General features: G+C 41.7%; 1 protein-coding gene across 1 annotated transcript; it reads left to right on the top strand.

Moving 5' to 3' along the window:
• The first annotated feature begins 3,386 nt into the window (after positions 1 to 3,386).
• On the top strand, positions 3,387 to 20,227 carry olfml3b (olfactomedin-like 3b). Its single transcript, XM_043716992.2, has 3 exons — positions 3,387 to 3,556; positions 12,380 to 12,656; positions 17,385 to 20,227. Exons 1-3 carry the CDS (start codon positions 3,449 to 3,451, stop codon positions 18,167 to 18,169), a joined length of 1,170 nt encoding a protein of 389 aa, XP_043572927.2. The 5' UTR covers positions 3,387 to 3,448; the 3' UTR covers positions 18,170 to 20,227.
• The last annotated feature ends 6,533 nt before the right edge of the window (positions 20,228 to 26,760 follow it).

Raw genomic sequence — 26,760 nt, 5'->3', positions numbered from 1 at the left:
TTTTAGATTCCAGCATCCAAATTGGTCTCGTAATAGATTACAAGGTATGGTTACAAAACACAATTCAGAAGAGATGGCACTCTGAAACCTAGCAAAATACTGTGGACGTTGGAAATCTGAACTAAATAGAAAATGGAAATACTCAGTGTGGTATCAGTGGAATGAGGAACAGAGTTAATATTTCAGTTTTGTTACATCTCATCTATCCCATGGAGATGAATTATTGAATGTTACAGTGAATCAAACACTATGAAGATGCTGAGGAAGGACAATATACCCATGACTTTGATTAGGGTTGTTCTGCCACTGTCTGAAAGTTGCTGAGAGCACAGAATGAAGAAATACAAACAAAGGGAGTTGGGCACAGAACAAAACAGTGCTAATACATTTAAAGACTTCAGTAGAAAAAAGTAGTTAAAGGTGGGTACGGACTGGGACAGGAGAGGCAGACACTAGTGGACTGAGAACAGACTTGGTGAGCACTGTTTGAGGAAGGAGAATCATTGATGTCAGTTTGTATGGGAGGCCTGACGCACTGTTGTGTTGTTTAGGAGTGGGATTCAGGGAGAAGGAACTGTGTGACCCAACCAAATACATTTTGCAAGACTCAAGAGTGGGGCATTGCTGAGAAGGACCATGGACTTGAACAAGCTTCCCTATCTCAGGATCTATCAGAACTGACTTGATTTTTATTTGACTTATTATTGTCACATGTACCATGATACAGTGAAAAATATTGTATTGTGTGCTAACCAGACAAATCATGCTTTACATTAGTACATCGGGGTAACAGAACAGAATGCAGAATATAGTGTTGCAGCTGCAGAGATGGTGCCGAGGAAGACCAACTCTCACATATGACAGGTGTGTTCATAAGTCTGATAATAACAGGAAAGAAGCTGTCCTTAAATTTGTTGGTACATTCAAACTTCTGTATCTTCAGCCCAATGGAAGTGCATGGAAAAGAGTATAGCCAGTGTGGTAGCGCTCTTTGATTATGTTGGCTGCTTTCCTGAGGCAGCAGGAAGTGTAGACAAAGTCAACGGAGAAAAGGCTAGTTTATGAGATGGACTGGGTTGTGTTCACAACACTCTGTAATTTCTTGTGGTCTTGGGCACAGCATTTACCATACCAAGCTGTGATGCATCCAGATAAGATGATTTCTATGGACAACCTGGTGCTGTGTGATTTTTTTAACTATAAAATTTGGTAAGAGTCACTGTGGACATGCTGAATTTCCTTAGCCTTCTGAGGCAGTAGAGGCATTGGTGTGCTTTCTTGACTGTAGCATCAATATGGATGGACCTGGATAGATTGTTGGCGATATTTGGATTAGATTACTTTAGATTAGATTAGATTAACCTTCGGCCCAACAAGTCCACACCGACCCTCCGAAGAGCAACCCACCCAGACCCATTTCCCTACATCTAACACTACGGGCAATTTAGCATGGCCAATTCACCTAACCTGCACATTTGTTTTTGGACTGTGGGAGGAAGCTGGAGCACCCGGAGGAAACCCACGCAGACACGGGGAGAATGTGCAAACTCCACACAGATAGTTGCCTGAGGCGGGAATTGAACCCGGGTCTGTGGCACTGTGAGGCAGCAGTGCTAACCACTGTGCCACCGTGCCGCCCATTTAGACCCAGGGCTTTGAAGCACTCGACCATCTCCACCTTAGCAGACAGGAAGATCATACAATCAACTTCATTGAGCAAGAAATCATAAGTAATGCCTTAGGTGAAGGAGTAAATGTAAATGTAGGGGTATGGGTGGGTTGCGCTTTGGCGGGTTGGTGTGGACCTGTTGGGCCGAAGGGCCTGTTTCCACACTGTAAGTAATCTAAGAATCTAAGAAATCCAGCAAGTGAACATTAACAACACTGAAATCTTCACAGCAATAAATCAAATCACTATTACAATCCTTTTCAGGAGCAAGGAACACATCAGTTTAGTCTTAGAATAAAGATCCTCCAACTCAACATTGAGGGAATTCCCTCAATAAGGTCTGTGGGCCTGTATATAATATTATCAAGTCTCCTCCTTACTGTGGCTGTGGTACTGTAATGTCAGTGTCCAGTGACAATGCATTCCCTGCGCCTTCTCACCATTTCTCCTTCACCTCCCCTTCAGTGTCAGAATGGACAGTGGGGAATCATTATCTGGGTGTTGGCCTCTGAAACTCCAGTCCTTACTCTCTTCTACAACTAGAAATCCCAGAACACCAGGAAGTCATTTAAAATAAATTGGCATTACATTAATTCTTGAAGTCATTCACCCAATGTACAGTAGATCAGTGTCACTGATTAAAATACCCACCTAATTACAGTTCCAAAGGAAACAAGAGTTTCCGCATCTTTAATTAAGAAGAAACCACTGGCTTCAGAGAATATACTGGCTTTGTAATAAAGGAAGTTTCATAACTCTAATCTGGCTCTTGCTCCTGGGACAGAAGCTATTCCCTTTGTACTTATATCTGATGATAGTGTTTTCATTAGCAATAAGCTGACTTAACCCTGTGAATCCAAAATAGTTGCAGCCAAATCCGATGTAAGTCTTGCACAATGACCATAAGGAACCACTTTGACTAGTCCTGCAACAGGAGCACCTAGGGATCAGACCCGAGATACTGAAATTCCATTAAGCAAAGTGGAATCACTGTACTGATGCTCCATTAGAGCTCTGCTCTCATTAATACTTCAGATAACGAGGCCTGGATTTCACACTTGAAGTCCAATTTCTCCACATCTCTGCAATTTTCTCTAGTTCCACACTGATCTAGAATCTCAGCACACCTCCCATTTTGGTCTGTCAGGCCTTGCCAATTTTAGTCCATTATTGCAGCCATGCTTTCAACAGCCAAAACTCTGGAGCTTCATTCTTAAATTTTTCATCTTTCAACGACATCGCTCTCTCTCTCTCTCTCTCCCACTTCAAGATGCTGCTTAAAATCTTCCTTTCCCTCTTTCTGAGGCTGCGTGTCAGATTTCATCTAACAAAACCCTGAGATACATGTTGAGGTGTTTTTGATGTCTTTCAAGGCGTTATATAAATACAAGTTGTTGTTGTTGTTATACAAGGCAATAATCAAAATGCACTTTAGTTACAGACTAATCTAAAATGTCTGAACTGCTCTTCATGCCAATCGTAATGATAGATTAATTAAAAGTTCTCAAGTTTTGATTCACATTTTCCCCGACCCAATAAAACTAACATTGAAGAAAACATCTGGAGTTAATAAGTGGATGACTGAGAATGCTGTGTGGTCCCTCCTGGAAATCTACCCCCGCCAACCCTGACCCCTGCCTGTCTGCCGGTGCATTCCAAAGCCATGAGCTGGAACCAGATACAGCAAAGCGTACAGACGCACTTTCCTGTGCAGACTTACACTCAGAGGGCGAGCTACACAATCCTTTCTCCAGTCACAATCCAGGACCATCACGAAAGATGGGGACATTGCTCCAATACCTCGCCATGGTCTCAGCCATGGTCCTGACAGTGCAAGGTCAGCCCTCGCTCATCGACTACATGGAAAGAAGACTCTCTGCTTTTGAGGTAAGTCTTTTCATGGTGACAGTACTGCTTCTGATCTGAAAATGAGGAAACAATAAGAAATATCATATTGGTTCTCGGTCCTTAAGATGCTGAGTTGAGAATTGAGAGTTAACAGCTGGTTTTCCCAGCTGAAGGTTCTCTGTTTATTTTTCACTGAGCATTTAAAACACTTATTGTACTTGGTGCATTTGTTTTCTTTGCTAATACAACTTTTAACCCATTTAAGCAGACAAATGCTTGCCTTAAAAAGCATAAAGCAGAGCTTTATGTTGAAGATTACGTACATTTGAGTGACTGTCAGTGATCCTAAGAATTCACACTAAGTGAGTTGTGGAGAATTGGAATCTTCAAAGGAGATCTTAGAGCAACTCTCTAACTGCATCCCAAGAATCTGGAAAGGAGCTGTGCACAAACACATTCCTGTAAGTGTATCCATCAATGGGCCAGGTTTAGTGCACAAGGTACACTGAGTGTCAAAGTGACAAGAAGAGTAAACTCTCTATTAAAATTACCAATCACAGCTGAATTTTTAAGTACAGTACAGCTGATTTTGCAACTTGTTTTCTGAAGTTCTAGAAGGACTGGGGTGAGTTAAACTAAATTATTATTAATGGAGCTGTCCCCCTGTGCTCGGAAAGTTTTAAGATGTTTGGTGCATACCCGAGATTTAGACTTTTGAACCTTAGCTTTATGAGCTGTCCAGTGGTCGATTTGGTAAACGTAATGTTTTGTGTGATTTGAAGAAAACCAGATGGTAATTGTTCCCAGCTGACTCCCCAACTCATCTGGAGTGTAGCTACAGACAATACAGTTAGCCTCAAGTCTCCTGGGCTAGGAAGGAGAATATCAGCCAAGATTCCCATTCCTGGCAGTTGCTCAGTGAATCCTAAAACAGTGCTCGTGGTTTCACTAAAGCAGCATCAAGTTTGGCTCTGAAGCCCCACCAGTTTAATAGCTTGTCAATGGCCAAGCTCACACAAACATGAAGCCACATGAGAAATGTAATGGATATCTAATGTCTGTGGCAACATAACAGTTAGGGTTCCATCAGATCCAATTAGCTCCTGACCTCATTACAGCCTTCGTCCAAACATGGGCAAAAGAGCTGAGTTCCAGAGATGAGATGAGAGTGAATCCCCTTGACATCAAGGCAGCCTGGAGTTAATGGGAATCAGGAGGAAAACTTTCCGCCAGTTGGAGCCATAACTGTCAAAAAAATCAATATAGTTGTGGCTGTTAGAGGTCAGTCATCTCAGCTCCAAGACATCTCTGCAGGAGTTCTTCAGGACAGTGTCCCAGGTCCAACTATGTTCAGTCAAAAAGTGTAGCACTAGAAAAGCACAGCAGGTTAGGCAAGATCCGAGGAGCAGGAGAGTCGACATTTCAGGTACAAGCTCTTCATGAGGAATGCAGCAGGGGAGCAGGCTCGAAGAAAAATGGGAGGGTGGGGGTGGGGGGAAGGCGATACAGGTGATGGTGATAGGTCGGATCAGAGGTTAGAGCTGATAAGTAGGAAGGAAGATGGACAAGTAGGACTGTCCAAGAGGACAGTACTGACTTGGAGGTTTGGATCTAAGATGAAGTGGGAGGAGGGGAGATAAGGAAACTGGTGAAGTCGATGTTGATGCCATGTGGTTGGAGGGTCCCGAGACGGAAGATGAGATATTCTTCCTCCAGTCGACGGGTGGCTTGGAATTGGTGGTGGAGGTGGTCCAGGATTTGCAAGTCCTTGGCAGAGTGGGAGGGGTATTTGAAGTGGTCAGCCACAGGGTAGTGGGGTTGTTTGGTGTGTGTGTCCCAGAGATGTTCCCTGAAACATTCCACAAGTTGGTATCCTGTCTCCCCAGTGTAGAGGAGACCATATTGAGAGCAATGGGTACAGGTAGATGAGGTGGGCAGATGTGCAGGAAAATCTCTGCTGGACGTGAAAAAATCCTTTGGGGCCTTGGATGGAGGTGAGGGGGAAGGTGTGGGTACAGGTTTTACACCTCTTGTAATGGCAAGAGAAGGTGTCAGCAGTGGAGGGTGGGTTGGGGGTGGGGGGGCCTGGACTTAACGAGGGAATCACAGAGGAAATGGTCTCTGCGGAATGCAGATGGAGTGGGGAGGGAAATATATCACTGGTGGTGGGTCTATTTGTATGGCAGAGGATAATGTGTTGTATCCGGAGATTAGTCAGGTGGAAGATTAGGGCTGGGTGGGTTATATCTCTGCTGCAGTTGGAGGGGTGGGGTTCAATGGTGGAGGTGCAGAACATGGAGGAGATATGCTGGAGGGCATTGTTGATCACATGGGAGGGAAAATTGAGGTCCTTGAAATAGAAGACTATCTGGGATGTCCTTGTGTGGAATTGCTCCTCCTCGGAGCGGGTGCAGCAGAGATTGAGGAATTGGGTGTAAGAGATCGAATGTTTACTGGTGGGGGAGGAAGGGGGGGAGGTGAGCACGTGTACTCCTGGTAGCTGTGTGAGTTGATGGGTTTGAAGTAGATGCCCATGTTGAGTCATTTACCAGAGATGGAGACTGAAAGGTCCAGGAAGGGGAAGGAAGTGTACAAGATGGCCCAGGTAAATTCATATTCCTAATATTCTAAATATTCCAACAGTGGCCTAACCAATGCCTTGTACAGCCACAACATGACCTCCCAACTCCTGTACTCAGTACTCTGACCAATAAAGGAAAGCATACCAAACGCCTTCTTCACTATCCTATCTACCTGCGACTCCACTTTCAAGGAGCTATGAACCTGCACTCCAAGGTCTTCTTGTTCAGCAACACTCCCGAGGACCTTATCATTAAGGGTATAAGTCCTGCTAAGATTTGCTTTCCCAAAATGCAGATCCTCATATTTATCTGAATTAAACTCCATCTGCCACTTTTCAGCCTATTGGCCCATCTGGTCAAGATCCTGTTGTAATCTGAGGTAACCCTCTTCGCTGTCCACTACACCTCCAATTTTGGTATCATCTGCAGACTTATTAACTGTACCTCTTATGCTCACATCCAAATCATTTATGTAAATGACAAAGAGTTGAGGACCTAGCACCAATGCTTGTGGCACTCCACTGGTCACAGGCCTCCAGTCTGAAAAACATCACTCCACCACCACCCTCTGTCTCCTACCTTTGAGCCAGTTCTGTATCCAAATGGCGAGTTCTCCCTGTATTCCATGAGATGTAACCCTGCTAACCAGTCTCCCATGGGGAACCTTATCGAGCGCCTTATTGAAGTCTCCATTGATCTCATCTACTGCTCTGCCCTCATCAATCCTCTTTGTTACTTCTTCAAAAAACTCAATCAAGTTTGTGAGACATGATTTCCCATGCACAAAGCTATGTTGACTATCCCTAATCAGTCCTTGCCTTTCCAAATACTCTGCCAATTGAATGAATGTGTCGGTGGAGGGGTACTGGTTGGTTCAGAAGAAATGGAGGGCTTGGAGGCCTTTGTCAAGGCAGCTGGATGAGTATAGGGATTGGATGTCCATAGTGGAAATGGGGCATTGGGGGCTGGGGAAACAAAAGCCATGGAAGAGATGGAAGGCACAGGTGGTGTCCTGAATGTGTGTAGGGAGTTCCTGGACCAAGAGGGATAGGACGGTGTCAAGATATGAGGCATAAGTTCACTGGGTCAGGAGCAGGTAGAGCTGATGGGTCTACCAGGGCAGTCAGGTTTGTGAATTTTGGTCAGAAGTAGAATTGGTGATGTAGGGTTCCTGGACTGTGAGGTTGGAGGCTGTGGACAAAGAGATCCCCTGAGGTGATGAGGTTGTGGATGGTCTGGGAGATGATGGCTTGGTGATGGGAGGTGGGGTTATGGTCGAAGGGCCAGTAGGAGGAGGTGTCCGTGAGTTGGCACCTGGCTTCAGCGATGTAGAGGTCAGTGTGCCAAACTACCACTGCGCCCCCTCATTGTCAGCTGCTTCTTCAACAACCTTCCCTCCAGCATAAGGTCAGAAGTAGGGCTTTTTGTTGATGATTGTACGATGTTCAGCAGCAGACACTGAAGCAGTCTATGCCCAAATGCAGCAAGACCCGGACCACATCCAGGCTTGGGCTGACAAGTGACAAGTAACATTTGCTGCACACAAGTGCCAGGTTATGACCATCAAAAACAAGATAGAATCTGTCATTGCCCCATAATATTCAAAGGTATCACCATCGCTGAATCCTCCACTGTGGGTGTTACCATTGACCAGAAACTGAACTGAATCAGCCATTATAAGTATCGTGGCTGGAAAAGCAGGTCAGAGCTAGAAATCTTGCAGCAAGTAACTTAGCTTGTGACTCCGCAGAGCCGGTCTATAGCTTACAAGGCACAAGACAGGAGTGTGATGGCATACCCCTCTACTCCCGATAGCTCCAAGAAAACTCAAGAGACTTGAAATGATTCAGGACAGAGCAGCCCACTAGAACGGCACCACATCCACAAACATCCATTCCCTTTACCTCCCTCCAAACTGAGTAGCAAGATGCACTGTGGAAATTTACCAAAGATTCTTTGATTGCATCTTCCAACTCCATGGCCACTACCATTTAGAAAATGAATTACATGGGAACACTACCATGTGCAAGTTCTCCTCCAAGCTTTTCACTATCCTGACTTGAAAATTTATTGCTGTTCCTTCAGTGTCACTGGGTCAAAATCCTGGAATAGTTCCCTCACAACACTTTGGGTTTATCTATAAGAAGTGGACTGCAGTAGTTAAAGAAGGCATCTCAGTACCACTTTCTGAAGGGCAGTTAGGGATAGGCAATAAATGCTGACCCAGCCAGTGCTACCTACATCCCATGAGTCAATAAAGGAAACCTCAGGAAGTTTTGTTTTGAGAATTAATTCAGGGAGCTCTGATTCTACCAATGTCCAGGAAATCAATGAATACAGTCAAAATTCCAGAGTAATTTTGTCTTCAGCGCTGCGCGCACTAACATTTCTGTTCTGAAACTATTTAACTTATTCAAAGGTTCATTCTGAGTTCTGATGTATAAAGCTTTTCAAGAAAATATAACTTCAAATTGGCTAGGTTATATAATGCATACCCTACACATCCCTTCAGATCATTGTCAAAATGGAAAATGTGTAACTTGCTCCCTTCCCCATTATTGAGAGACTCTTCTGTTGGGATATGATGTACAAATACCTTTTAGAGAACACATCTCATCTCCCTGTCAATCACGTCCACCATCACAGTAGTACATTATAGCCCAATCATTCTGAACTTATTTTATAACTGCAGCTTGTAGAGCTGAGACATCCATAGATAGTCTCCCAGTTAATGTTGCCTCTATATAGTCTGATTGTCAAATAATCCACTTTTTGTTTACAATCCTTGCCATGTAGTTGGCATATTTATGTTCAATCTGTTAAACTACACACTCTAATATAGTTTCAGTTGAGGATTCTGTCTCAATACACATGCCCCTCCCCTTTCCCTACACCTCCCCCCGCTCCCCCACCCCCACCACTCCAACTCGTATCTTACTTGCATGGGTTTGCCCTCAGCAGAGCTGATCGCTTTTCTGCCACTAACAGCTACCATTAACACCTACTCGTTATCTATTTCACTCCTCTAACACTGTTGGCACTCCTTCTACCTTTTTCTCTGGGCAACCTGAGCATCTGTTTCACTTACGCTTCCTCTGTTTTTTTCAAACGTATCATTTTACAAGTGCACTTCCAAAGCAGAGTCATATTACAGTTGAAATATTAACTCAGCTTTGTTCTTTTCACAGATGTTGCCAGAACTGCTGAGTTTCTCCAGCACTTTCTGTCTTGATTACATATCTCCATCATTTGCTTTTATTTGACAGCTCAAGATTATATTCCTGATCTACCTTACAAATTAACCCTCTTCCTCTCTCGCCCCCTCACTACGAGAATGCTGGCATGCCAACTCCTCGTTCCTTCTCAATGATTCTCACCCTAAAATGGAAGTTTGAGGGATGAGCCACCTAAGGTATTTACAATGATAAAGGAACTTGTTCGGGTACAACCAAATAAGTTATTTCCTCTAGCCGGGAATCAGGAGGAAAATATAGAGGCAGGCCATTTAGGTGTGAAATCAGGAAACATTTTCCACACTGACTAATAGAAATATCACAGAAATGCTGTGGAGACTGAGAGAACAACCTCACCTTTTAGTTTTCCCCAGCACCTCAGCAGGGATGGCTCAGTTGTTAACTGTGCTGTCTTATAGCACCATGAACCCAGGTTCAATTTCACCTTCGGACAGCTGTCTGTGTGGAGTTTGCACATTCTTCCTGTGTATGCATGGGTTTCCTCTAGTTGCTCCAGTTTCCTCACACGGTCCAAATATGTGTGGGTTAGGTGGATTAGCCATGGGAAAGGATGGGTTGGGTCTGGGTTGGATGCTCTTTGGAGAGTTAGTGTAGACTTGACAGGAAGAAAGGCCTGCTTCCATACTCTAGGGAATCTATGATTATTTCAAGACTGAGAGAATAGATCTTTGTTAGGTGATGGTTTTATATTTTATATTTTTATGCCTGGTGTCATTCCAGTGAATGGCCCTAAGCTCTGGAATTGTGCTCCTAAACCTCCCCAGCTCTCTTTCCTCCCTTAGGATGCTCATTAAAATCTACCTCTATCTTAATATCTCTTCTTCTGGCTTGGTGTTAATTGCTATTTAATAACACTTCTGGGAAGCTTGGGATGTTTTGATATGTTAAGAGTAATAGATCCAGATCACCCAGAGTTGTTTTCATAATGATGAGAATCTGGCAAGGTCACAGTGGATTGTATATCTTATTATCCAAGAAAATGAACAGCCTATCCCTTTACAATTGATGAAAACGCTTCAGAGTCCTTATTAAATACCCTTAAAAACAATTATCGATTTCATAAATATTATAATTTTTTGTTAACAGTACTGCTTCCCAATCAAATATCATCACAGAAGTGTTTTTTTTTAAGTGGAAAATACAAAATGAAACCCAGCTCAGTTACCTCAACATAATAACATTGAAAACATTTGGATTGAAACTGTTCGATTTGCCAAGTTTTTTTTAATGGGCAACAATACAATGGAGGAAAGCAGTTTAGCACGAGGCTAGCTAGGAACTGATTTAGACCATATGGTTGAATTGAGGAGAACTGCCTTTATCTGAAGAGCCACCTGTGACAGAGACTCAAGGTTCAGAACTAATGGGGAGTCCCACCTCAGCAGTTCAAGGAACGGGCTAATAGTCGAGAATGGCATATTAATTAGGGCTATGGAAATTTGAATGGGAATTTTTGTAAGTGATCTTTGTCATAGAGGGGAACCTGTGACAAGAACTTTCACACAATTTCCTTGTGGATCATGTGACGTTGGGATGTCAACTGGGAGCAAGTTTCGTATCAATTACAGAACCGGAAGGAGGCCATTTTGCCTGATGTGGTGCCTATGTTTGATTTGATTTGATTGATTTATTGTCACACATACCCAATACAGTGAAAAGCTTTGTTTATGAGCAGTACAGGCAGATCATAGTAAGCAAGGACGTACAGACATAGGGTAAAAAAACATTTGGACAGAGGTATACAGGTTATGTCGCACAGGGTGATAAGGTTTAGGATTTGAGTCTCTTTGAAAGAGCTATCCAATTACTCTTACTCCCCTGGTGTTTCCTTATCACTGTGCAATTCCTCTCCTGCCCTAGTATATCTTAAGCTGTTTTTTGAAAGTCACTGAATTTACATCTACTAAGTCTTCACGTTCTCACCGCATAGAAGAAATTCTCTTTATTGCTTCCTTGATAGTTTATCTAATTATTTTCAATCTCAGTCCTCTGATCCTTGCCTCTATTTTCTGTTCAGGCAAGCAAATGGAGCCTCACTGCAAAGTGACTAGAGGAGTGGGGGAGAGGCAGGAAGAGAATCTGAACATAAATAAAAACTGGGATAAAGTAATTTTACTGGGAGATCAGTGGGAGAGCATTGGAACAGTCAAGTCTACTGGTAACCAAAAATGTTTTGAAATTTCTGCAGAAGGGAAGTTGAAGTAATGGGAAAGGTGTGTTTAGAACTTATCAAGATTAATATGTTGGTGACAATTACATTAATTTATAATTAATGGTAGGCCCTGGGGAGTGTTGTCGAACAGGGAGACTAGAGATGTAGGTTTATAGTTCCTTGAAAGTGGCATCACAGGTGGACATGGTCATGAAGAATGTGATTGGCACACTTGGCTTCATTGGTCAGAGCATTCAGTACTGGAGTTGGGATGTCACGTTATCACTGTACAAGGCATTGGTAGGGCCAGCTTTGGAGTACTATGTACAATTCTGGTTGCCCTGCAATATAAAGGATGTTATTAAACTGGAAAGTACGTAAAATTGTTTACAAGGGTATTACCAAGACTGCAGAGTTTGAGTTATAAAGAGAAGATGAATAGGCTGGGTCTTCTTTCCCTGCAGCATTGGAAGCTGAGGAATAACCTTACGAAGTATTATGAAATCGTGAGGGGCATAGATAAAGGTAAATAGCCACGGTCTTTTCCCCAGGATAGGGAAGTTCAAAACTACAGGGCATAAGCTTAAGGTGAGGGAAAAGATTTAAAAGGGAACTGAGAGGGCAACTTTTTCACACAGAGGGTGGTGTGTGTACGGAACGAGATGCCAGAGGAAGTGAAACAGGCAAGTACAATTACAACTTTTGAAAGACGTTTGGATAGGTACATGGATAGGAATGATTTAGAGAAATATGGGTCAAATGCAGGGAAATGGAACTAATTCAGTTTAGGAAACCTGGTTGGCATGGATGAGTCGGGCCGAAGGGTCTGTTTCCACACTGTATGATTCTATGACTCTATACTTTCCTTGTACAGGATCGGATCGCTGTCTGGTATGATCAGACCCAACGATACTCCTCAGAATACAGAGAATTCAAAAACCAGATTCTTTCTCTGGTGGACAGCTTGGATAAGGAGAGAGAGGAGCAACGCCGCATTCTTGACTTTGCAAATTCTCGTATTGAACGTATCGAACGAGAGATGGACTACTTAGAGACCAAAAATCCAGCCCCAGCATGTGTGGAGATAGACGACAAGTTTATCGACAAAAGTGCTGGAAAAGCTGAGCAAAGGAAGAAACCTAAGTTTTTTGGTAAGTGACGTTTGATAGTAAATTATAAAATGGAAGTCACACTAACCACAAGAATCTAGTTCTTCTATGTTCACTGTCAGTTTTTGAAACACACCTAAACAATTATAAATAACCACCAAATGGACATCGAAATCCCCTTAATATCTTCAGGGAGAAAGACCTTGCATTTATATGACACCTTTCACAACCGCAGGGTTTTCCAAAACTTTTCATAACCATATTTGAATTTAAGCCATTGGTGTAGTGCCATTTGCATGCAATATGAAATTGAACCAGGAATCTATGTGCATCCTAGTATATATTGGATGTAACAGGTTTCTGATTCTTTAAGAGGAAAAGTGGGAGGCATTATTGCGCAGATGTCAGAAAGCCACAAGAATTTTAAAAGAGCTGCATTACATCACAACATGTGACAATCCAATATGAGATCTCCATCCTACTCTCTGTACAGTTAGCAAGCAGTCAGCAGTTAACCAATCAGCTAAACAATCAGTTAGCCAATCAGTGTATATAATGTAACAGTAACAACAGAACACATATGAATTAGGCTGCACAAGAAATTCTGAGATGTCATATTAGTGTACATTGTTAGTTGCTTATAAACTTCAAAATATCTGTCTCAATAAGTATCCAAGTCACCATGGCATGCACGTGAACTAGCATATAGAAAACTGCAATACATCAGATCCTTTGAGAAGAAGACTTGTGCTTACTTAATGAACAGGTCCGTAAGATAACAATAAATCACCCTCAAGTATTCATTTCCCTTGTCATATTGCTCATATAAGTTTAAATTGGGAGGCTTTCTGGGTAATTGATGAGGAAAATGCAAGACTGGAAGACATGGGGAAATGAGCAGAGGGCAAGATCACTACTGTTAAACTTACAAACAAGATGGGTACAGACCCATTAAAGCGCCAAATGATAATGCTAATTAAAAGAGGTCAAAGTTTATCAATGACACATTAAACTTAGTACTTTCATGGATCCATGCACACAGTGCATACAGGTGGCATTATAAATGAACATTAAGTGATTAATTTGTTACCATCAAGCAACATCAAGCATTATAAGACAGCTAACTACTCCATACTCAGAAATCCCAATACAATTCCTTTGTAATCAATCACATAATCAATGAGTATCTTTGATACGTGCCAAGTCAAAATTGAGCCAAAAGAATTTGGCTTCCTAAGACTATGTTATGGGGAAAAGTAAACATAAGTTGTTGGAAGTCTGGCAGTCAATCAGTTTAAAAAGAAAGAGACGTACAAAGAAGCATGAAACCCTATTGCAGTACCCTTGCGATGTTGATTGTTCAAAGAATCATGGAACTTGTTTGGCAAGAGCTTTAGAAACAGTATTGACAATTGTTGTTTAGTATTTCATTGTGCAGGTTGCCGTAAGGATTATCTTGAAAACCAATTTAATAATTTCACATTTATTGAGACTGGTGGATCTGTAGTTGTCAGTCTGTCGCCATCTAAATACAGAACTAGCATTTCTTCATGACTTCAGGATTTCCCAAAGCAGTTTATAGCCAATAAAGAACTTTTGAAGTATAGCCATTATAAGAATTCAGGTATTTGGCAGCCAATTTGTGCACAGCAAGATCTCACAAACAGCAAGCAAATCATAATGCCAGAAATAATTTAGATTTATATAACACCCTTGTTGTGAATTAATATCACAAGGCACTTCACAGGACTATTATATCGGACAAAATATTAGCCACATTAGGTGAGATGACTGCAATCTTATTCAAGAAGATAGGATTTCTGATGTGTCTTAACAAAGGAATATGAGGTGGAGAGGTGTAGAAACGGCATTGCAGAGTTTACAGCCATAGTAGCTCAAGACACAGCTATCAGTGGTGGAAACATTATTATTGGGAACAAGAGGCAAACAGATACCTTGGAGAGTTGTGAGCTCTCAAGCGATTAGGGGCTGGTATGGACATGGAGATCATGATATGAGAAAGTTAATATGAAGTTGTTGCTTCATGACCAATACAGGGTAGTGAACACTGGGGTGATAGGAGAGTGGGACTTGCTGCCAAGATACTAGCACCAGAGTGTGACTTGCTGCCAAGATGCTAGCACCAAAGCTTTGGATGGTTCCAGGTCTATGGAGTCTAGTCTGGGAGATCAGGGAGGAGTGCATCAGAATATTCAAATGTAGAGCTAACAAAGACATGAATAAGGGCTCCAGCAAGAAATGAGCTGAAATGGGGGCAAAGGTAGAAATATTAAGTTAGAAATAGGTAGTTATAGTATTAGAAATCATCTCAGCATCAAGTGTGACACCAGGATAAAAAACAGACTGACTTAATCTTAATCTGTGGTCCAGCAGGGTGATGGAGGCAGGATCTAAGAAACAAAGTCTGGAGTCAGGACAGAATCAATGGCTTTGGTTTTGGGAAGTCTAAACTGAATGTTGGATAAGCAGTCTGACAAGCAGTTGGAAAAAGGGGAGGGCAGAGGGGATAACTGCAATGAGAGAGGGAAAGAGCAATTTTAAATCTATTGACAATGAAATCCTCAAATAACCAAGAGCCAGAAAAGCTTAAAATCACTGAGGTAATGAATTCATTGCAAATGCTGAAAAAGTCTCTAAATTAAGGCTGAATATGATCAAGAATTCCTATCTGGGAGAAAATGCAATGGCTGTTATAATGAACATGATGTCAATTGCTAAGTTTAAATCTGAGATTGAGATATGAGATGTATTAAAAAAGGGTGTTACCTGCTTGTTCAAAATATCCCAGCTTTGTGCTTATGTGATGGAATTAGCTGTGACCTTACTAGTCTGTGAAAGGTTTATTTAGGATGACGGCTTTTTGTGCGTAGAAGTGTGTCAGTTATTTTGAAAACTACAATCTTGGTTGCTAGATTATGCTTGTTGATTTCTGTCAGTTTAAATACAATGATATCTAAAAAATAACTAATGTTTGTCTTGCATGTTGTGGTTTTATATTTAATAGTGAGTTGATCACTATTAAGGATATTGATGGATTACTCTAATTCTATTTCTGTGTGAGTCCCAATACTCACATGCCAACAGAAATACGGAAGGTATTATTATGACAGGACTGCATCACATAGTAAATTGATTAGTGAGAATGATAAAGGAGCCTCTGAAACTAAAATGTAGCCCAAAAATGTAGTCCTTGGGAAAATCTCAAGGAAGTGTTGAAAAAAGTATTTTGTGCCCTGGTGCTATGACAACATTTATGTTCACTTAAGAAAGTGGGCTGAATCTCTATTTAATATCTCAACTGTCTCAACTAAAACAGAAAAGCTCCAAACATGTACCATACATTCAGTATTGCCTTTGGAATGTCAATCTAAGGTATACAGTCAGGTCTCTGGGACTTGAGTTCACAACCTATTGCATCAGAGGCTACTCAATAAGCAGATTTGTCAGAATGAAACTGACCGATGCCCGGGCTGTGAAAGACCATTGCAAGAATAGGTCATTTGGCCCCTCAAGTCCACTCCATCATTCAATAGCATTATGGCTAATTTGATTGTGGCCTTCCCTTCTCTCCTTCCCCACAGTTCAACAGTCGAACTCAACCTTAAGCAAATTTAATTATCTTGTCTCCCTGTCTTTCTGTGGAGTTCCAAAAATTAACTGAGACAATAAATTCCTCTTTACGTCTATCATAAATGGGATGCCCCTTATTCTTAAACTGTGTCTCTTCGTCCTAGATTCACTCAAAAAGAAAAATCTTGCCCCAGGATCCACCCTGTCAAGCCCGATTGGAATCTTACATGTTCCAATATGATCCTCTCTTATTTGTTAAATCTCGATTGGGTATAGACTGAATCCGCTAAAACTTTTCATCTAAGAAATCACATTAATTAATTTATTCTAAACTGCCTCCAAAGCAATTAGATCCTTCCTTAAGACATAAAAACAAAATTATGTGCAGTATTCTAGGTACAGTCTATCCAATGCACTTTACAATTGCTGCAAGACTTCCCTATACCTGTACTCCATCCCTCGGCAGTAAAGACCAATATTCCATTTGTCTTCCTGATTACTTGTAGTGCGTACATGCTAATTTCTTGTGAGTCATGTACAAAAACTCCTAGATGTCCCTGTACCACAGCATTCTGTAGTCTATTTATATTTAAATAATATACTTTCTATTCTCAACAAAGTGGACAGCCTCATATTTTCCCACATAATATTGAAAAATGTTTTGTCCATTCGGGTAAGTGATTTTGTAGGCTCACAACATGCGTTCCTATTTAACTTGACATCATCAACAAATTTAGAGAAAATATTCTCAGTCCTTTTATCCAACTCATTTGTTAAGATTGTAAATAATTGAAGTTCTAGCAGTGGTCCTGCTATATCCCAATAGCAACCTTTTCCAAGTTGAAAGTGATCTGTTTATCCTAACTCTATTTCCTATTAGCTAGTGAATCTCCTATCTATGTGAATATATTACCCCCAACATTACTATCCCCCAACATTATAATGTCTTATCTAGTGTGGTAACCATCCATGTGGTACCTCATCCAAATACGTCACATCTACTGGTTCTCCCTTATCCACCTATTAAAAAATCTAATAAATTGGCCAAATATAATGTCACACCAGATTATATTTTATGCATTGAAATTAATGGAGAGAATCTGTTTACTCTTTCTCTGTTAGATTTCCAGCAAGTTTTTTTTTATCTTTTGACTTTTTGGCTGTTTATTACCTTTTCAGATTGCACCGAAATGATCAGTGGCATTAAAGCAATGAAAATAGTTAAGAAGCTGGAGACAACTTCTGGCCTGTGGACCAGAGATCTCATGTCGACCTCTGGGAAAGTCTATGTTTTTGACGGTATAGCTAACGATACAGTCTATGAATTTGCCAGATTACGGGACTTGACTGATTTCTCTGGCTTCATGAAAGCAAGGAAAATCAAACTGCCTTACCCATGGGCTGGCACAGGGCACCTGGTGTACAAAGGCTTCTTGTATTACATTAGAAATGAGCCTGAGTTCCAACTGATTAAATTTGACCTGAAGAACCGGACAGTGATAGATAGCACCATGTTCCCTGCCGAGCAGCAGATCCCAGTCTATGGCTTATCACCATTCAACTACATTGACCTAGCTGCAGATGAGCATGATTTGTGGGCTATATATGCTACCTTAGAAAATGAGAAGCACATCTGCCTCGCCAGGTTGGATCCCAAGACACTGGATATTGAGCAGATGTGGGATACTCCATGTCCTATAGAGAATGCCGAGAATGCCTTTGTCATCTGTGGGACGCTCTACGTGGTTTACAACAGTAAGCTCCGCGGTCGTTCACGGATCCAGTGTGTGTACGATGTCAATGGCATTGTAACCAATGATGTAGCGCCTTTGGTGTACTTCCCCAAACGATATGGGATGCATTCCAGCCTGAAATACAGCCCAAGAGAGAATTATCTCTATGCCTGGGACGATGGAAACCAAATAATATACAGGCTGGCAATGAAGCCGAAATCAGAACTGTAAAACTTTGTACCTAAATGCATGTCATTACTAGGATCAGGAGCCGGTGCAAAGCCCCCTCAACAGTGAGGAACCAAAGTAAGATGGTGGAAAATGACAATGCTTTAAGATGATTGATTAATTAATTTCCCAGGACTCCATTAAAGGGTTCAGCATCATGACAATAGAATCAAATATGCCATTAATTGAGAGGTTAACAGTACCTTAACATGCTGGGTGATATATTACATGTAATTGCATTTGAGACAGCTGCAGTCAAATTGTGGAATTAGTCAAAACGGATTTGTGTGGGCCACTTAAACCAAACGCATCAAACACACTCACATGAAACAGCCATTAAAAAAAAACGTAAGCAACTTCATGCAATGTGTTGACGCATTCAGATGTGAACAGAAGTTCCTGATAAAAGCACTTGCACTTATATGGCTACTTTTACACTATCCCAAATCATTTCACCTCAAATGAAGTACTTCTGAAGTGTGGTACCTATTATAAAAAATATAGGCAACAGTTTTTGCACCAAAAGCACTCACAAATAGCAAAGAAGTAAATTAAGAATTCATCTGATTTAGGTGTTAGCTCATGGATAAATATTGGGCAGAACACTGGGAAGCACTGACAGACTCTTCTTGGAAATGCAGGGCTGAATTTTCCAGATGCTGGTCCAGCTGAATCGCATCCTCACAATGCCCCACACTGAGGTCAAAGGCAGCAATTGGTCAGCCACCTGACATCCATATTGCCAGTCTCCTTTAAGCTTGTTAAAAATTGAACCTATTTCAATGTTTCACAACCCACTCCAATTTACAGGAGGTATACAGGCAAACCATTAAGAGTGTGTTATTCCAGATATGTGGGAGTCCATGAGAATGAGTCCATGGAAGCAATTTGCAGCAAAGTCCACTGCTTATGGTGACAGCATTTAGCTGTCAGTAATCCTGCGGTGCTGAGATTTTGCAAGCTGACAGAACAATAAGGGAGAGCGAGAGGCCTAAGGGCCTGTTAAGCTGGAAGTTGATTCATGGCTGAATCCCTCTCTCACTGGATATCCCAGCTTAGATGTTCGATTAACTGCAGTCCCCTCCTCTCTGCTGCATTCCAATTGGCCCTCAGCCCCACTGACTAGCTATGATTCGGCTGGCTGACAACTGATTCAATATAATGTAACAGTGGGGGAGGGATGAGGTGGCAGGAAAGAGGGAGGGTGGCAGAAGTGATAGGAGCATGCAGTTCCCTGCCACTTCTGTTATTCCAGGCCAAGGTGTGAAATTATTTGTATTCACGTAAGAAGGCAACAGGGCTTCAGTTTAATATCCTATCCAAAAATAGCACCACTGGCAGTGCAGCACTCCTTTAGTATCATCATTGATTATTATGGTCACTATCATTGATCTGATATTTGACTCTGACACCACTGCTGATTGGGTATTTGTCTAAGGTACTGTCAATGACAAATCACTCCTAAACATAGTAGATGATGTGTTGGGTTAGCTATCCCTTGATGTTGGCACACTTGGTGGCCAAGGGTAGGGTATATAGCATTATGGTAGGTGACTTGTTATTGTTTAGGTTCATTCTGAAACCAGTTTGGCGCTGTGCCCACATTTAAGGTTCCAGTATGGGATTAAAGAACAGTACTGCATGTAGTTTCGAATAGAGCTCGACAAGGTTTGTCACAACGATGTAAATGATACAACAAAAGATATACCTTAACCACTGTATGACTCTGGGCTTGCCCCTAATTTCAAGTCACAGGCTTTGCACATAATACTCTGACACACACTTACTGTTGATACTGTGGCCCAAATTTGTTAAAATCTCAGTAGCCGAAGGGTAAATTCATTGAGTAATAGTCCCTATTGAAACTGACTCCATTATGTTGTAATGTCAACTAATTTACATTTGTAGTGCTCTTGTACTGCCTTATAGCTGCTCCAGTTATCCTGTATGTAACCACAATGTATATGTTTTATAATTATAATGACTTGCATTAATAACAATCATGCAGTGTGAGACTGAGTGATGGAAGTGATTAAAATGCTCTGCATTCTATTCCACTAACAGACCAAGGGTGAAAGTCTTTCTGAAAGTTGTAAGCTCATAGAATCGGGAAATTGCTCAAGCACAAATGAAGGTTGTTTGGTCCATCCACTAAGCCAGCCTCAGTTTTCATAAGCACTATCTTATTCATCTGCAAAATGGAACTATTTTTTTCTTCATGTTTACATCCACATCTGTTTTGAAAGTTATTATTGGATCTTCCACCACCTTTTCAGGTAATGCATTCTAAAACATAGCCTCCCACATCTTACAACTCTGCAAGTAACATGAGATTCGCTAATATTAGCCTGCATGCTAATCAACATGAGTGCACACAGAAAGGGAAGCAAGAGAGGAGGGGGAGTGGCATTTTTGATAAGGGATAGCATTACATCTGTACTGAAGGAGGATATTCCCGGAAATACATCCAGGGAAGTTATTTGGGTGGAACTAAGAAATAAGAAAGGGATGATAACCTTATTGGGATTGTATTCTAGACCCCTTAATAGTGTTGGACTTTGGCTCAATCTACCAATTTAAATTTTCTTTCTTCTATGTGTGAACCAAGTCCTGCGTGTTCTTTTAAATGAAGCAATAGGAGAAGATATCCGGTCTCACACTCTTAATTTATTTTACACAGTAAGTGAACAAAGCATTCAGAGCTCTGGGTCTAAACCCCTTTGTCCCTGACAAACTACAAAGTGTATCAGTTCAAAAAGTAAGACCTCGTTTTGTCCCTGCCCCAGTCTTTTATACAATAAAAAGCGTCATATAAACACTGAGGTAGAATTATCTTCTGATTGGGTGTTGGTCTGACTCCATTCCCCGCCTCCTCGCATTCCTAGCTGTCCGACCCCACGTGACCTTCTTTTGCCCGCGAAATGGAGCATCACGTGACCTCCTCGACCCACTTCCGAGGCGCGAAACGGAACATCACGTGATCGCTCCGCACTCTTCCGGGTGCGAGACGGGGACGTCACGTGACCACCATCCCGCTTGGGTTACAGAGTCACCACAGGGTTTTGAGTGCTGAATCCATCCAGAGTCACAGCCAGCCTTCTGTTTTTAAAGTAAGGAATATATTTACAATAGTCAGAGGGAAATTGAGAAACAAATTTATAAGGAGATCTCAGTTATCTGTAAGAATAATAGGGTGGTTATGGCAGGGGATTTTAACTTTCCGGTGCTGGATCCTCTACTTTTCATCATTTGTATAAATTATTTGGATGTGAGCATAAGAGGTATAGTTAGTAAGTTTGCAGATGACACCAAAATTGGAGGTGTAGTGGACAGCGAAGAAGGTTACTTGAGGTTACAACGGGATCTTGATCAGATGGGCCAATGGGCTGAGATGTGGCAGATGGAGTTTAATTCAGATAAATGTGAGGTGTTGCATTTTGGGAAAGCAAATCTTAGCAGGACCTATACACTTAATGGTAAGGTCCTAGGGAGTGTTGCTGAACAAAGAGACCTTGGAGTGCAGGTTCATAGTTCCTTGAAAGTGGAGTTGTAGGTAGATAGGATAGTGAAGAAGGTGTTTGGTGCGCTTTCCTTTATTGGTCAGAGTATTGAGTACAGGAGTTGGGAGGTCATGTTGCAGCTGTACAAGACATTGGTTAGGCCACTGTTGGAATATTGCATGCGATTCTGGTCTCCTTCCTATCAGAAAGATGTTGTGAAACTTGAAAGGGTTCAGAAAAGATTTACAAGGATGTTGCCAGGGTTGGAGGATTTGAGCCATAGGGAGAGGTTAAATAGGCTGGGGCTGTTTTCCCTGGAGCATCGGAGGCTGAGGGGTGACCTTATAGAGGTTTATAAAATCAGGAGGGGTATGGATAGGATAAATAAACAGAGTCTTTTCCCTGGGGTGGGGGAGTCCAGAACTAGAGGGCATAGGTTTCGGGTGAGAAGGGAAAGATATAAAAGAGACCTAAGGGGCAACTGTTTCATGCATAGGGTGGTACATGTGTGGAATGAGCTGCCAGAAAAAGTGGTGGAAGCTGGTACAATTGCAACATTTAAAAGGCATCTTGATGGGTATATGAATCGGAAGGATTTGAAGGGATATGGGCCAGGTGCTGGCAGGTGAGAGTAGATTGGGTTGGGATATCTGTTCGGCATGGACAGGTTTGACCGAAGGGTCTGTTTCTGTGCTGTACATCTGTGACTGTGACAATGCGGTTCTCAAACAAAGAGATGTTTTACATTTTTGACCACGTCCGTAAGATCTATTTTCATAATCAGTGGTCAGGGGGGGGTGGAGGGTGAAGAGATGTGAATTAGCAGCCCATTTTAAATTTTCCTTCCTGCTATTATATATCAAGTGGACTCGCAAATATTCGGCCAATGCACAAGAGTGTCTTTAGCTAATTAAAACATTTCCCATGTGGACTATATTATTTAATTGGCCTTCATTTTCTATCTCACCTCAGCTAAAGGTACAGCTGTCTTACTATGGTAATGGACCTGTGACAAATCCACCAAACTGAGGAATATCCAACATTTTTCTGTACATAATGTGTCCTCGACTTCTACTGTTTTTTTCTGGATGAAGAAAGCAATAGAGTGTAAGATGAAGCAAACAAAACTGGTTCAGACAGTGGTTTATGTGTTGTCAAACATGTAAAACAACACTTTTCACCATACTTTGGTACACGTGACATTAATAAATCAAATCAAATCAGACAGGTGCCAGGTTTATAAATACAAGCAAGGACCAGGTTAAATATGTAAAAAGGCAAGTGATCACAAAGAAACAACAGCAGCAAAAAAGATACTGAGATGACTGGCATTGACATATATGAAAATATAAATGATAAAAAGGTGGCAAAAGAAATAGCAGCGCCAATTAGAAATGAAAAGGTGATTTGGAGGAAAGGAACACATCTGAAAGAGGACAACTTTCTATCCGTCTTTACTGAGGAAGAAAATACTGCCAACGTTTTAATTAATGAGGAGGTCACTAAGACCCTGGATAGACTAAACATCGATAAAGCTTGAGTGTGAGAAAGGATGGAAAGTTGACACATCACCAGAACCAGATAAAATGCGACCAAGGATATTGATAGAAGCAAGGTTGAAAAATGCAGAAATGCTAGCCATAATCTTCCAGACTTCCTTAGATACAGGCGTGGAGCCGGAGGACTGGAGAATTGTATACGTTACACCCCTGTTCAAACAAGAATGTAGGGATAAATCCAGCAAGTATAGGCCAATTTAAACTTGGGGGTTGGAAAACTATTAAAAGCAATAATCTAGGACAAAATTAATAGTGACTTCATAAAAAGTGGATTAGTTAAGGAAAATAAAAGGACTTGTTCATGGCAAATTCTGTTTAACCAATCAGATTGGATTTTTTGATGAAGTAGCAGAAAGTTGATGTGTTCAATATGGACTTAAAAAAAATGTTGATAAAATGCCACATAACAGGCTTGTCAACAGCCCTTGAAATAAAATGATCAGGAGCAACATCGATATAAAATTAGCTGAGAGGCAGATTTCAGAGAGTGGTGGTGAACTGTTGATTTTTAAAATGTATGAAGGTATACCATGGGGTTTCCCAGAGGTCAATTTTAGTTCCACTGTTTCTTTTCTTTACCTTATTAGTGACTTAGACTTGGTGTGGAGAACACATATTCAATATTTGAAAATGACACAGAACTCAGAAGTATTGTGAACTGTCAGGAGATTAGTGATGGACTTCAAGGAGACATCAGGATGTTGGTGGAATGGGAGAACATGTGAGAGATGAGGGGATGCAATGGCTTAGTGGTACTATCACTGGACTGTTAATCCAGAGACCCAGGTAATGTTCAGTGAATCTGGCTTTGAATCCCACCCTGGCAGTTAGTGAGATTTGAATTTAATAAAAAATCTGGAATCAAGAGTCCAATGATGACTGAATTCATTGTCGATTGTTGGAAAAATCTAACTGGTTCAGTAATGTTGGTCTAGGGAAGGAAACTGCGATCCTTACCTGGTCTGGCCTATATGCGATTCCAGACCCACAGTGATGTGGTTGGTTCTTAACTGCTCTTTGGGATGGGCAATAAACATTGGCCCAGCCAGCAATGTCCCCATCCTGTGAATGAATATATATTTTAAAAATTATGGCAGAGCATATGGAGGTGAGAGAATGAGAAGAGGTGATTACAAAAATACAATTCTAAATAGAGTACAACAGCAGAAAGACCTGGGAGAAATGTACTCAAGACATTTCTCATTTTCTTTGAGGATGTAACTCTGAAGATGGACGAGGGAGATCCAGTAGATGTAGTGTACCTGGACTTTCAGACAGCTTTTGATAAAGTCCCACATAGGAGGTTAGTGAGCAAAATTAGGGCGCATGGTACTGGGGGCAAGGTACTAACCTTGGATTGAAAGTTGGTTGCCTGATAGGAAACAAAGAGTACTGATAAACGGCTCCATTTCAGAATGGCAGGCAGTGACCAGTGGGATACCGCAGGGATCAGTACTCGGACCGCAGCTTTTTACAATATATATTAATGATATAGAAGATGGTATTACTAATAACATTAGCAAATTTGCTGATGATACTAAGCTGGGTGACAGGGTGAAATATGAGGAGGATGTTAGGAGATTACAGGGTGACCTGGACAGGTTAGGTGAGTGGTCAGATGCATGGCAGATGCAGTTTAATATGGATAAATGTATGGTTATCCACTTTGGTGGCAAGAACAGGAAGGCAGATTACTACCTAAATGGAATCAATTTAGGTAAAGAGGCAGTATAAAGAGATCTTGGTGTTCTTGTACACCAGTCAATGAAGGTAAGCATGCAGGTACAGCAGGTAGTGAAGAAGGCTAATAGCATGCTGTCCTTTATAACAAGAGGGATTGAGTATAGAAGCAAGGAGGTTCTTCTGCAACTGTACAGGGCCCTGGTGAGACCACACCTGGAGTACTGTGTGCAGTTCTGGTCTCCAAATTTGAGGAAAGACATTCTGGCTATTGAGGGAGTGCAGCATAGGTTCATGAGGTCAATTCCTGGAATGGCGGGACTACCTTATGCTGAAAGACTGGAGCGACTGGGCTTGTATACCCTTGAGTTTAGAAGACTGAGAGGGGATCTGATTGAGACATATAAGATTATTAAAGGATTGGACACTCTGGAGGCAGGAAATATGCTTCTGCTGATGGGTGAGTGCCAAACCAGGGGACACAGCTTAAAAATACGGGGTAGACCATTTAGGACAGAGATGAGAAGAAACTTCTTCACCCAGAGAGTGGTGGCTGTGTGGAATGCTCTTCCCCAGAGGGCAGTGGAGGCCCAGTCTCTGGATTCATTTAAGAAAGAGTTGGATAGAGCTCTCAAGGATAGTGGAATCAAGGGTTATGGAGATAAGACAGGAACAGGATACTGATTAGGAATGATCAGACATGATCATATTGAATGGCGGTGCAGGCCCGAAGGGCAGAATGGCCTACTCCTGCACCTATTGTCTATTGTCTATTGTCTAAGACATTGAAGGTAGCAAGGAGATTAAGGGAGGGGTTAATAAGGGACACAGGGTCCTTATACATACAGATGGAGAGTACAAAAGCAGCGAAGTTCTGCTGAACTTTCAGGAACATTGTTTTGACCTCAACTAGTGTTTGGTGTCCAGTTCTGGGCACAACACATCAGTCAAGAAGGATATAAAGGGATAGGATGATTAAAGAAAAGGTATGGGAGAATGTTCCAGGAATTAAATACTTTAGTTGTGAGATCAGTTAACAAAGCAAGGGTTCGTCAGGGGAGAGAAGATTTAGAAATTTGATCAAAACCATGAGAGGCTTGGAGAAATTGAAAGACAGAGAGAGACGTCGTTCCCATAAGCGTAAGGGGTCAGGATCAAAGGACACAGATTGAAGCAAGTGGCAAAAGAACTAGGGGCAGCTTGAGGAAAAATGATTTTAAGCAGCAATGGTTAGGATTTGGAAAACACAAAACACAAAGAGACAGATCCAATCATGGTTTTTAAATGGAAGTCGATAATTAACTAAAGAGAAAATATAGTTGTGAGGGGCTATATGGAAAGACAGAGGAGTGAAACAATCTCAGTTGCTTGGAAGCACATGACAGGTCAAATGGCCTCTTCCCATGGTGTATCTGTCAATACCTCTACCGGCTGGGATTTATGGTGATAGTGGCCTAGCAGCATGGCAGAGAGAGGATCCTACATCTGTTTGGCTGGTTTGTCCCACTTTACTTTTCCAGATGACAGATCCTTACTAAGAATAAGGCAAAACTTCCAGGAAAAAAATTGCCTCAGAGAACAGCCAGCCAATTGGATGTGAACTGCTCTGCAGCACACCGGGATTGATGGTCACTGCCAGTACTGCAGGAGGTCTAACGATTCATGGAGACCCCAAGTCCAGGATCTCAAAGGGTCATGGGGAGAGGTGGGATTCAGTAAGACATTGTAGCAGCCTGCGAGTGCTCAAGTGAAATAAAATCATTAAGAAGGAAGGCCAGAAATTCAGGCACAGGAACTGATATGAACAGGGCATCAAAACTGACCAAAAAGCAAAGTACGCTGGGAATGTCTGAGC

The sequence above is a fragment of the Chiloscyllium plagiosum genome, unplaced genomic scaffold (assembly GCF_037043375.1).
Source record: "Chiloscyllium plagiosum isolate Xiang-an unplaced genomic scaffold, Cpla_swu_hap1 HiC_scaffold_26, whole genome shotgun sequence".
NCBI classification, from domain to species: Eukaryota; Metazoa; Chordata; class Chondrichthyes; order Orectolobiformes; family Hemiscylliidae; genus Chiloscyllium; species Chiloscyllium plagiosum.
This window is presented reverse-complemented; position numbering and strand designations above follow the sequence as displayed.